The 13,323-nt window shown below is 41.5% G+C and overlaps 2 protein-coding genes across 3 annotated transcripts in view; one reads left to right on the top strand and one right to left on the bottom strand.

The window, feature by feature from the left end:
- CUNH3orf52 (chromosome unknown C3orf52 homolog) overlaps positions 1-3,344 on the top strand; it is a 39,178-nt gene extending 35,834 nt beyond the window's left edge. Inside the window, exon 6 of the mRNA XM_019629706.1 lies at positions 1,858-3,344. Coding sequence (XP_019485251.1) covers positions 1,858-1,862 — 5 coding nt within the window. The 3' untranslated portion in view covers positions 1,863-3,344. The remainder of the gene's footprint in view (positions 1-1,857) is intronic.
- A 4,406-nt stretch (positions 3,345-7,750) lies between these two features.
- GCSAM (germinal center associated signaling and motility) overlaps positions 7,751-13,323 on the bottom strand; it is a 6,663-nt gene continuing 1,090 nt past the window's right edge. The window contains exons 2-5 of one of the 2 annotated variants that reach the window (XM_019629703.1): positions 12,586-12,630; positions 11,510-11,556; positions 9,794-9,822; positions 7,751-8,898 (exon numbers count right to left, since the gene is read on the bottom strand). In XM_019629703.1, coding sequence (XP_019485248.1) covers positions 8,581-8,898; positions 9,794-9,822; positions 11,510-11,556; positions 12,586-12,630 — 439 coding nt within the window. In that variant the 3' untranslated portion in view covers positions 7,751-8,580. The remainder of the gene's footprint in view (positions 8,899-9,793; positions 9,823-11,509; positions 11,557-12,585; positions 12,631-13,323) is intronic. The other variant, XM_019629705.1, reaches the window with a different exon arrangement.

Raw genomic sequence — 13,323 nt, 5'->3', positions numbered from 1 at the left:
AGGCATATTTCAATGCCTTATAAAAATAAAACATCCCTTAATATTATAATCAGAAGGGAATTTTTTATTTTCAAATTTCTTCCAGTTTTATTAAGATATAATTGACTTATAACACTGGCATTTAAGATGTACAGCATAATGACTTGACACACATGTACTGGCAAAATGATTACTGCAATAGATTCAGCTAACATCTGTCACCTCATATAGTTACTATTAGACAACAAAAAATCAACTGAATAAACTTAAAGAGATATAATTGGCTTTGTTGAATGATTCATGAATCGGTAAGCAGCCCACTTAGTAAACAGAGAGGTGCTCCAAAGAGTTGTACAAAATGAAAGGGTTTTATAGGCAGAAAGAGGGTGGGACAAGGAAGTTAGTTAAAAGAGTTGATTATTTCAGGCAGGGTTACCATCTCTTAGGAAAAAGCAGGGGGTTTTCAGGCAGAATTATCAGGCAGATTACCTCACTAGGCTGACCAGGAAATTCCAGACTCATTTAAAATTCCATTCCTGGGAGAAACTTGAAATTGTAATTGAGTTAGGTAGTAAGTCTCCGTGAGGAAGTCTCCGTGAGGCTCAGCACAAGTGACTTCATTTTAAGCCTGTTGTTTCTTTTTAACATTACATTTTTTTTCCTTGTCATAAGAACTTTTAGAATCTACCCTCTTCGCAACTTTCAAATGTACCATACAGTGTTGTTAACTATAGTCATCATGTTGTACGTTACATCCCTAGTACTTATTTATCTTCTTACTGCAAGATTTTTCTTCCAGTAAGTAAAAATTACCCCGCCCCCTCCCCCCCACCTACAACCACCAATCTGCTCTCTTTTTCTGTGAGTTTCTTTTCTTTAGATTCCACATATAAGGAAGACCTGTATAATTTGTATTTCTCTATCTGATTTATTTCACTTAGCATAATGCCTTCAAGGTTGAAGGAAGTTTTTTTTAATGGATCCAGTCCCCTCCCCCCTCGCCCTGTCTTTGAACTTCTTCCTTCGCCTGATGTATGGGTGGGGACTGGGTCTAAGGAGGGGAAGTCTGTTTTACAAATGTAAAACAGTAGCTTAATTTGGACGTCCTGAGTTATTTCGGGCATGGGTTGGTTATTTTGTACTGTTTTCTCTCCTGTGAAGGAGTCAGCTAGGAGACCAGTGAGGAAGAAAGGCAAAGCGGGATTTATGTGAGAGAAGAGGAAGACGCTCCAGGAAGCGAGAGCAGTGAATCTTGTTTGCACATTTTTGGGGTAAATGGATGGGCTGGCTGCTGGCAGAGAAGCCAGTGTGAGTTCTGTCCTTGAAAGGACCACCTGGGGCATTCAGGGAAAACCACTTTGGTGGTTTATATATTCTTCAGGGAAGTTGGAGAGTTTACCCAAAGAGCAGGAATTCTCAGCAAGGGCAATTTTGTACCCCCACCAGGTCAGGCCAGTCTACGCCGTTTCCCTCATCAGAAATTTTCCACAGGACATTGTCTATCTTTTAAAAACCTGAGAATTTAGAGGTATTTTTATAGTTAGATTATGAAAAAGAACTGAATGTTAACATGTCCTCAGTACCCAAAATGCCTCATCAAAGTGTTATTTGTCATGAATTATACCAAAACAAATGAGCAAACAATGTGTTATTTGCCTTTTGAAAAGGATTCAAAGTTGTGTGTGTGTGTGTGTGTGTGTGTGTGTGTGTGTGTGTGTGTGTGTGGCTTTGACCAAAGAGTAAACTTAGGAATTTACAAACATTTCGGTTTTACATGATTTTATGCTTAAGCCCAATAAAGTCAAATAAAAACATAAAATGTTTAAAATAATCACGATTTAAAAACTTTAGCACCTTTTCTTTGTATTTTCTTTTCAGAGTGAAGTGGTGCTGGTGGGTCTGTGTCTGAAAGCAGTGCTCCACTGAATTGTGGGATGAAGAGAATTGTTCGGTTTTGCAGAAAAGATCCTGTGAATTAACAGAAGGACTTGACATGACTGGAGGGGTGGACAGGTTCTTTTTTCTCCTGATTCTGCAGTTGTGTCATCCAGCAAAGTTGCACTGGAGAGCTGCTCCAGCAGGTTGCAGTCGTGACAAAGGCAGGAAGCCAGATGGGGAAGGGGTGACTGGGTGGCTGGGTGAACCTTGCAGTGTGAGGTCCTGCTCTTCTTGAAGAACTAGCTGCCTCTGCCCGCACGTGGACACCTTCTCTTTCGTGCTAGGGTGGCCTTTCAGGAAGAACCCTGCCAACCTGTGCCAGTGAAGGGAGCACAGAAGAGGCAGGCAGTGAGGTGAGGGAGAACTGGGCCACTTGCTTCCTGACAGTTCCCCCTCCCGCTCACCGTTATTTTTGATCTACCTCGAAGCAAGCCTGTGAGGAAAAGGAAGGCACTTTACAAGACCGAAGCAGCATGGTTCTGCGCTACTTCTATGACCTGTATCTCCATATCTTAGCAAACCGTCCGTGGCCCGTAGGCAGACACATCATCCAACGTTACTGTGTTATTCACAGCTGCAGAAATAAGATGTGTGTTTCTTAATTACTGTGCGTCTCCTCATTGTGCCTGTGACTCCTGAATGCCTCTTTTAGAAACATGGTTCCCTGTGAGTTTTGAGCACACAGCTATCATTTTGGATAGTTTTCCCATGTATATTTTCACACGCTTCCATCAGGGAATCATTAAGACTATGTACCATCTGCTATAGCTATTACGCATTGGCTTTTCACTGTCCAGTGTTAATAGCCTCTCTGCAGGACTCAGTGTCTTCAGACATTGATTGTGGGTCTTGTTGAAGATGGCTGTGAAACAGGAAGAACCACTCTCTGTTTGAAATAAACTGTTGGAAGTTTAATGCCAACTCATTTGCAGGATGGGGGCAATATTATTGACTGTATTGGCCATTTACAGATAGAGAATTGCCTGTCGTGAGGGAACAGAATGTTTTGTTGGGAACATCGTTTTGCTGGACATTTTCCAGGAGAAAGAGTTTTGTGGTCCTATAATGAGCATCCCTTAGCCCCAATATCTCAGTTAAATTGGACTTGGGTGGAAGTTAGTATGAGGGCAGCTATGTACGGGGATGTGTCTGAGTGTGTGTCTCAGCTAGATTTACCTTAAGTTCTTTATGACCCAAGACTGGAGAATGTGAACTTTCTTATTTAACTAGAAGATACATTTATTGTAACTCAGTGTCTCATTTTGAGGGTAGTTCCTCAAACTGGTGAAACAGGTGGATTTTCCACCTTCCTCTTTATTTTTTACACGTCAAATGTAAACCTTAGTGTGTTTGTACTTTTTAGAAAATAATGAAAAACTTCAATAGAAAAGGATTTAAAAATATTTGCAATAAATTATTGTTGCTTCTGCATTGTTTCATTTGTGTTTGCTTCACTGGTGTTGAGAGCCATGGTTTGGGTTGATATTTTCTTGCAGTAAATGGTGTTGGAAGTGATCTTGTCATTTCCCTGAGGGCAGCTTCCTCTCAGGGAATTTCCTCTGAGGGAATAAGATTGAACTGGGGTATGCTGGGGCAGGCTGAGTCCTATCTGGTCCAGTAAGCAGAGGGTGGGGCCTTTGACCCCTCCACTTCTTCCCAGGGCCCTCTCTGGCAGGGCCAGGTGTCTGGGGCTGGAAAGAAGGGCTGGTTCAGATCAGGGGACAGGACAGGGTTTGGTTTTCATATTTCTTTCTTTGGAAAGCACCAAGATGCAAGTACTACTTACAAGTCATAAGATTTTCCTTAGAGTTGACTCTGGTCTAGGAGGTGGTGTGGAAAAAATGCTGAACTTTGTGAGTAAAACATTTTGAGGTGTTTGGAAAAAAATGGCACTTACATATCTACTGTTCTGCTATCAGGTGAATTTATTCGTCATCACACATATTAATGATGAGCATAACACCTGGTGCATCATGAACTTTCAACAAATATTTGTGAAAAAATTGAACGATTTGAGAAGTAAAGCTGGTCTTTTCTGGAAGTGCCTTAGATATGGACAGAGGATACAGCTAGATCAGTGGAACCTATCTCCCAATTCCAACAAAAGTCTATGCATGTGTCCAATTAATTTTTGCCTTGCAATTTAATTTAGTTCTACAGACTTAAAAAAAATGTATTAAATTATTGGGGTGACATTTGTTAGTAAAATTACAAAGCTTTCAAGTGTACAATTCTATAATAAATACATCATCTAAATATCACATTGTGTTCACCACCCACAGTGAGTTCTTCCATCATCATATATTTGACCCCCTTCACCCTTTACCATCTCCCCTTCCCCCTTACCCTCTGATAACCACTAAACTATTATCTGTGTCTATGAGTTTTTGTTTGTCTTGTTCGTTTATTGTTTTCAGTTTTATATCCCACACAAGTGTGTCCTTCGATAGATGATTAGATAAAGAAGATGCAGTACTACATATACATGAATACAGTGGAATATTTCTTGGCCATAAGAAAAGTTGAAATACTGCCATTTGCGACAACATGCCTGGATGGATCTATAGACTTTTTAATGATGTGCTTTGCAAAAGGCTATAGGAAACACTAGTGAAGAAGAAGACAATAATAAAAGACGCTGCTGGTCTTATGGGGAGTCAGGCTCTACACAGATGAAACAAGAAACAACAGAAAAAGTGGTCAGATGTGAAAACTAAATAAAGACAAACTATAGGGATGTGGGTGGTCGGAGGAAAGTAGCCAGTACAGTTTAATTGGAGAAGACTTTGCCTAGGAAGTAGGATACCCGCTGAACCCTGAAGCGCTGGTGGGATTTGAATAAACAGGTTTGCCTTTCTTTACACAAGTTTGTGTTTCATTAGGATGAGGTGCACATTCTCTTCTTTCCCATTTAGATGTGGACTCTGGACATACACTCCTGCCCTATTCAGAGTCTGATCAGTGATGAGAAAAATGGGAGACATCTCTTTAAGTCTTCTCTTCTCTGCTCCCATTACTGTTTATTTGCTTTCAGATAAGTTCATTCACACTATCACTGCATTGCTGACAGCTGTATCCAGAGAACTCCTTTACATTTTTTCTTTATAATTAGAGCTCATATCCTCTTAGCGTCAGAAAGCAGTCCCCTCCTCTTATAGTTAGGAAACTAAGGTCTGGAGAGGTGGAAGAACAAGACCAGAGTTCCACAGGTTTGGAGAGCAAAGCTCAGCTCACTGGGCAACCATACACCATGACCTCTCATCTGGATATAGGCATCCCAGCATCAAGCTCAGTTCAGGTTTAGCTGATATCTGGGAAGTCATGAGGAGCACAAGTGGCGATGGGTGAGGAATGAATTCAAAGGTGTCATTATCAGATTGCAGAAGACTCTCTGGGATGATAATGACATTCAATCCTTCCCCAAATGCTTTGCAAAAGAACCCTCTGTAGGGAAGTGGGAGGGACTTATACTGATCCATTTAATAACTGGCAGAACTGAGGTACGCTCAGATCAAGTGACTTTCAAATTTCTTTCTGAACACAAGAAGCTGGTTTGGAAGAGAAAAATGAAACAGAATCTCCTTTTCTCTGAAGGCTCCCATGGAGTCCTGAGGGCTCATCGTTTCTGTTCCGCCTATGCCCTTCCATCCTTGACAATAGGTGTAGCACCTGTCACCCAAGTTGGTCTTAAAAACACCAGCATTTGAATTTATTTGTTGTCAGTGGTAGATTTTCCTCATCTATCTTTGTCATTTTCTTGTACCTTCTCTTCTAAATAAGAATGCATTCACAGACTAAGGGACTATTTATAGATGCTGGTATGAATGTAAAACGGAAACCACAGAGCCTGTAGTTGTTGCATAAAAATGTGTCTGTGAACTTTGGGTGTTCACAGTTTTAAGACCAACAAGAAAGAAAAGAGTTTTCTGATATATTTGTGGCTTGAGGATGCAATTTAAACCCTTAGCTTCAGTTTTTTTATCAAGACAGGAATTCTTTAACTAAGAGATTTTACCCCCAACCCCTTGATATTGTATACAAATGTGTGTGTATATGTGCGCACGCATGTGCTTGCGAGTTTTCTGTGAAGAGGATGCACAGCTTTTATCAGAAACCCTGAAATCTATAGAAAAGGATCAGCATTATATACAGACATTGTAAGTATTTCAAAGCACTCCGAAAGGGCTCTCCTGCTTAAAAATAATTCCCTTCCATAATCGCTTTAAATTTGATTATAAGAACAACTTTCTTTGGTTAAGCATTTGTACTTAATATGTTCCTGATAAAAAGCATATACTATTTGGAACAGGTAATACTTTCACAGGATAAGACTCAAACAAATATAACTTATTTTGTTGTACTAAGAATGTTTGCACCAGTCAGCTTCCACATGGTTCAGTGTCCAAGTGAAAAACTCCAGCACAAAACCCAGTGATTCCATGTTTTGGCTTTGCTGGAAGACTGCTTGGGTGACCCTGGCTCACCAGGGACATCAGCACATGGCCTTTTCATACATCATAAAGTTTTTTGTTTATTTTTTATTAATAATACCATTTATTCAGGGTCTGTGAGATGATTTACATACATTAGATGTAACCCTCCTGTTTATGGGTGAAAAAGCTGAGCTTCCAAGGTACATGCTCAAGATCACAGAGGGAGGAAGAGATAGAAACAAGATTTGAATTGTTGATTAACTAACTCTAGTGTTCATACTCTTTCCTCTATGCCATGTTATGTTGCATAAAGTAGTCCATGCTACCACTCATGCCTCCTTTTGAACTTGAGTGAATCCTGGCAAGGGTCCAAGTTAGGGTTCCACAGGAAAGAATTCTGCTAAGAACAGGAAGTCGGCAGAGGATAAAATACTAAGATGTGATTGGCTCTTTAGCTGATGACCATCAACTGGCTGAAGTCTCAACAGAACTGTGCTGAGCCCGCTGAGCCTGCAGTTGCTTCGTAAAACCTCAAGCCACTGGATTTGTCCTCACTGTGCACTTAGAACATTTAAAATAACAAGGTTATTTAACTTCTGTTAGTTTGGGGGAAAAAACAGTAATTAAACACAGTGCATCTAATGCTTGTCTCAAGAAACCTTTTACTGTTTTAACATCCCTAAAATTAGGGCAATGACCATGGGTGAAATTAAACAAGAAGTTGAGAACACAGGTGTGAATATAGAAATAGTCTAATTTGCTAATTATTCTTGGGTTCACTCATCTAACTTGTGGTTTAATATTTCCATACCATTATATTCATACAAGCTCTTTTGCATTACATCAATACCCAAACACATTTCTATTTAGTTTATCTCAATTTTGATTATTTAGGGCAGCGGTCTGTGAACTTTTTCTTTCTTTTTTCTTCTTCTTCCTTTTTTTTGGGGGGGAAAGGGCTAAAAAATAAATATTTCTTTTTTTTTTTCTTGCATGACCTACAGTGTGTATCACAATTACTCAACTCTCCTGTGACGTCCTCAGACATTGCATAAACAAATAAGTGTGGCTGGATTTTTCCAATAACATTTTATTTCAAAAACAGTCAGTTGGCCAGGTTTGGGCTTTGGGCCATAGTTTGCTGACCCGTTTTGGGGGATAAACATAATTCTAGGAACAACATTGAAGAAAAGATGAGGGATAATAAATAATTGGAGCATTCAGAGAAGTACTCATTAACAAAGGGGTGTGTGTGTGTGTGTGTGTTATTTTTCCCATGAGGACATTTTACTCATATTTTATACATGACATATTACTTAATACATACATACATATACATATATACATATATATATATATATATATATATATATATATATATATATATATACACACCATAGAGTAGAGTATGTAGTATATTGGAAGAACACTGAAATGGAAGCCAGGAAATTAGGCTGCAAATAACGTTTTGCCACTAATTTGCAATGTTACATTGGTTAATGGGATGAGGGGATCTCCAATGATCTTTCTACTCTATTATCCTCTGATGCTATGATTTCCTTAAGATTTCTGGGGAGAAATACAAAGTTAAAAAAAATATGGACCAAAATCATATAAAAAATTTATAAAATCTTGGCCTGGGACTTACTGATTCAACCCATGTAACCAGCCAAGCCACCAGGGCCAACAAGTCAAGAGACACTATCCAAAGGACACCACTTAGAGGCATGGAGTGAGAGGGGTGCATAGGTGCCCCCCAGAAGTCTGTGAACTAGAAGTTAGGCCCACAAAAACGTGTGGAATGAATGGATTCCTGTGACTTCAGAGGAAAATCATGTGGCCATTTTATAAGAAGAACCTGGGCAGAGGAGCAGAGCCCTTTGTGATGTGTATCACTGTAGGGACCAGGAGGCCCCTCCTGCCACTGAGTAGAGCAGCCCAGTTCCAAAGCCACTTAGGACCAAATATGTTCACTCCTTTCTCAAAGAGTGGTGTTCAGAATAGTTGGTTGATCTTCAGATATTGAATATTGAGTAGGGTCTAAAAGGCCCTGTGGTTTACAAACCATGTTATGCAGAGGCCCCTGTAGAAAAGGATGTTGTGTGTATGTGGGGGATGAGGAGGGAGATAAGCTGGAAGGGCTTTGTGCTCCATGCCTGCTTCAACCAGAGCCTCCCTCCCCACAGCTTTTATTTACCGGTGTCAAACAAATGTTGGCCCAACCACTTCATTATAAATAGGAAACCTGAGCCTCAGAAGGGGACGTAAGTAGATGTGTCTGTTGCAGGGTGTTAGCGGAGATTCTACTGGGCATGAGAAATTCATAATCATTTTCTGGGGAAGGCAGATGTCTAGGGGTGGACGGCACACGGAGAAGTAAGTACTCAGTCTCGGTTCCTCTCACCAGCTCTCTGGGCCTCTTGTCCTGGGGGAGAACATTCTCATAATAGCCCTCAGTAGAGGCCCCCGATGGCCTTCTCCTGAGGATGCTGTGATTGATGAGGGTGTAGCACAGCTCCTCCGCAGCGCTCTGGTCAGCCTTGTCCTGCTGGTCAAAGTAGAACTATCATCAAGACTTGAGCCCCTGTCATTCCCTTTACACTTCAGTCTCAACACAGTCCCAACCTGGGCACAGTCTGTCTTCCATGAACCTCCTCCCCTCCATCTCTTGGCTATTTTTTCCTGAATGACTGCTCCACCCTACCCCCTGGCCCGGGCAGCCAGAGTGCTTATGCTGCCAAGTATTCAGCCAACTCAGGCATGTGCTCTTTGCCCCATGTTCCAGATTGACCCCTGACCACTCTGTATAATTCCCCCAGTCTCAGGGCCCTGAGCAGCCCATTCTTGTAAAAGAGAACACTCTGATGACACCTAAATATGACAGGGTTATGATATTTAAGCACCCATTCTAGAGATATTTGCATTCATATGAAGGGAAATAATGCAAGAGAAGTTCTCATTCAATGAAACCTCTGAAGATAATAAAACAAAGCAGCAAAGTCTGGGGCAGAGAGAATGGATTTAGGAGTGAGGCCTGGTTCTGAATCAGGCCCTGCCATCTTGAAAGCTGTCTGACGTTGGGGAATCTCACTTAATCTGTCAGTTTTCTCATCTGTAAAATGGGGGAAATGATAGTACCAATCTTACAGGGTTGTTGAGACAGTTACATGAGATGATGCATGCAAAGCGCTCAACACACTGCCTGGCACAAACTAAGTGCTTAATAAATATTAGCTTTTTTTCAATAAATTGTACAACAGAGGTGGCTACTGCTTCTGCCACCAGTCCCTGCACAGGTCCCTGGGTTCACAAGCATGAGCATCCGAACTCTTTTTTTCATATTAAGGTCAGAAGAGGTCTCGAAGGCCAACTTCTCCTGCCATCTGGGGTGTCTATATTTTTTACCATCATCTCAGAAAAAAGCTCATAGATTTTCATATTACCTGACTGGTAGCAGATGATGTTCTTTCATCTGGAGAAAGAAAACACACTCAATGAATTTCAGGTCATGGGGAGACTTGAGGGGGGACTGGGATATAAGCAACCAGAGAGCCAGGGAACAGCTGGGGTAGCCCTTATCGGCCTGTCCTGACCTACAGCACATCCCTGGGAAGTGACAGGCCCATTTAAACAAGACTCAGCTAGAGCTGTGCTCAGGGGAGACAGAGTGTAAGGAGACACATTCTGTGAACCTTTGGTTAAGAAATCACACTTTCCCTTCGTTACGCAAAACACATTGAATTTCCCTGCACCAGGCAAAGAATCAGAAACAGCCCCTGTACTTAAGGGGCTCACAGGCTAGTACGTGAGGCAGACAAGGGCCCAAGAGAGATATCCACAATGCAGGGGAAGGCCGTAATTTTTTCTGTAGGCAGCAGGGAGCTGGTGCTCAAAGAAAGTTTTGCAGAGGAGGAAACTCTTAAGCTGCACATCCCCATTCCTGAGCCTGCTAGCAGATACAAACGGAAGCAAGCCGATTTTTCAAAAGCTGGTTTTCTTAAAAGCAACTGGCTCTGGCCGCTGCGCAAAGAGGCAGATGGAGACACTCGCCATCCCCTCACAAACGCACAAGCTCAATAAGCAAACCTGAGCTTTCTAGAGGAAGCCTCACGCACAATACCACCCTACACAGGCGGTGGGTGTGCCTGTGCAGGCCACTTTATATGGATTTAAATTTCCTCAGTAGAGATACCCCAGATTCTTACATCTCCCTAGATTTCCATGGCCATCTAGGACCTGCCTGATTATCAGTACAGAAAAACGGGTCTGTGAGTCACAGCATTAGAGGTCTTATTTCTACCATGTTTTGCTCTGATGCAGGTGAGGGTTTCCTGGGTCCACAATTCCCCTGGGTGAAATGGTCAGGGGTGGGAGGGCTGCATTATTTATTCACACACCTTACAAGGCTAGTTTTTAAGATTCAGGGTGCATGAACTATGCTCTCCTCTTTAAACCCAGGAAGGCAAAGGCAAAACTCCTTCATTTTTCTTCTTTAGAAGAAAATGCAGTAGTCTGTCCTCAGGCCTATACTTTCTTATTCTCTCTCTTACGTGCAATACTATTCACTGCCCTCTCCTTCTCGAATTCCTCTCTCTCTGTAACCTCAGCTTGTTCTGTGGTCAGAGACCATCACTTCAGCCTCCTGAGTGGTCTTCCAGCATCTGCTCTTGCCATTCCCTACTACAATTTATTCTCCATACGGCAACCGGGGTGATGTCTTTCATGCAAATGTGATCATATCTGCCCATTGTTGAAAGCAACTTCAGTACCTCCTATAGTTCTCAAGACGTAAGCCCCTTTCCTAAACTTGACCACCAGCCCCTGCCCCTTTTCTGTGCTCCCTGTGCCTGTGCTGGCCTCCTTGCAGCTCCTTATGAGTGTCTCATGCCTCTACGTTTTGCGTTCACTGTTCCCACTCAATTCATTTAGCCTCCAGATCTCAGGGACCAACTGAAGGGTATGGAGATCAATAAGCCAGTTCCTGTTTCAATGAGCTCACAGTCTAGTGGAGAAACAGAGACATGCAAGTGAACAAACGGCAGCAAAATGTGTAAGTTTTAAACAGAAATATGCTCAGGGAGCTTTGGGAGCTTATAGAAAGGACAGTTTGGAAATGTAAGTCTCTCAAAGTGAAAAACCACACGAAAACAATAACTTACTTTTCTTTTGAGAATCTTGCCTGGCTTTAAAAAAGTGTAGTTTTTTCCTATAAAAGCAAAGGAAGGTAAATTGGTTGTTTCAATATTAAGAAACCCTTAAAGGAAATTATACTCCCTATAAAAGCTTACTTTTAACACTTTCATTTGTTAAAGTTATGAGCCCTTTATAATACCTCCTTTAGCATAGAGAAATAAGAAAATAGCAAAAAAAGGAAAAACTGAAAGATGGGATCAAATAGAAGTCTACTCCTTTGTGTGTCTCTCTTTTTTTCCTCCCTTCCCCCTTTTCTAAGGCTGACATAGAATTGATTTATAGATGGAGAGCTATGATGATGTGACAGGTAACTTTGGAGGAGTTTTTTTTTTTCTGACAAAGTATTTATTTCATATCACGTGAGTTAAGGAGCCATGGTTATTTCTCATCCCAACCTCCATCCCAGTCTATGATCTCCAAACAAATAAGCCAGCGAATAAACGCCCATAGGAGCACAGAGGTAACTACACTGGATAGACAACCCCCCGGAAAAACAAATGCAAATATACTGGAAGCCATTATCACAGGAGTCAAGAGCAACATCTGCTCTAAGGAGAATGGCCATATGTCCTGGTTTGCTCAGATAGCCTCGTTAATGTCGTTGTCAATCGCTTAGTGACCCTTAACTATTTTTAGATTCCTTTTCACTCTCAAAGGTTTCCCAGTTTGGATGATGAATTATATGATCATCCTGGCTATAAACTCTGTGCAAGGGACAGAAATGTGTGCTTCTGTCCAGAGAGACTCTGGGATTTGCAGTGTGACTAAGGGGTCTTTCTCTGCACCGGTAGCCAGTTTCATCCTTGCGTCTGTCCGAGGCTTTCCATTTGAGGCGCGCATACCACTCATGAAACTATTGTTCCTGTTTTTCATCAAACTTGAAGCATCGCTTCCCTGATGGACTGTCAGATGATTGTGTCTGGGCTAGTGACAGGGTTCCTCTGTGGCCACAGATAGCAGGGAGTTCATAGGTGACTTACAGCAAATGACACACTGAAACTACACTTAGGGAAATGACTCCTGCAAACAATACTCCACTCACCATGGAAGGCAGAAACACCCTTCAGCAATGTGGTGGTCCCAGCATCTAAAATAACCGAGAGATGACAAAAATCACAACGTTGGTTTCTGCAGCTTTGTTAGGGTGGCTCTCTTCCCTTTGCCATTTCTGTGAAAAATATATTTTTTACCCCAAGAGTATTCATTCTAGTGACTTGGACACCTCTATCATGCTAGAATGCCTTTGTCCTCCCATGATATTAACTGGCCCTTTGGAAATATGAAGATGCCACTATCAACTCCTCATCAGGGCAGGAATTTTCTGCTGTATTCCCTGCAGAGGAAAAGGGCTTGTTCATCCTCAATTGCAGTGATGTATTTAGCCCCTTGTGATGAAGGATACACAAGAGTTATCTTCATGAAATCAAGGCATAAGTGTGTGGACATTTTAGAAATTTCTTCCGGGGACAGGTTAGGCAACATTCACACAAGATTCTGCTGCACTCTGAATTTCTCTTATTTATACCATATTATAATTGTCTGCTCACTTGTCTATAACCTACACTAGACCTTGAGCCCCAAATATAACCGTTGGGGACCATATTTATCTGTTCATCATGGTGTATATCTCCAACATATGCCACAGTGTCTGGCACATAGTAAATATATTTTCAATAAATATTTGATAAATGAATGAGTAGCCAAGAACAGAGCAATTCTAACTGGCTTAGGAGATCATCAAATCTGCATCCTTGATTCAAATGGCCTGGTTAGAAAGGAT

Source organism: Hipposideros armiger, unplaced genomic scaffold (assembly GCF_001890085.2).
Source record: "Hipposideros armiger isolate ML-2016 unplaced genomic scaffold, ASM189008v1 scaffold_866, whole genome shotgun sequence".
NCBI classification, from domain to species: domain Eukaryota; kingdom Metazoa; phylum Chordata; class Mammalia; order Chiroptera; family Hipposideridae; genus Hipposideros; species Hipposideros armiger.
This window is presented reverse-complemented; position numbering and strand designations above follow the sequence as displayed.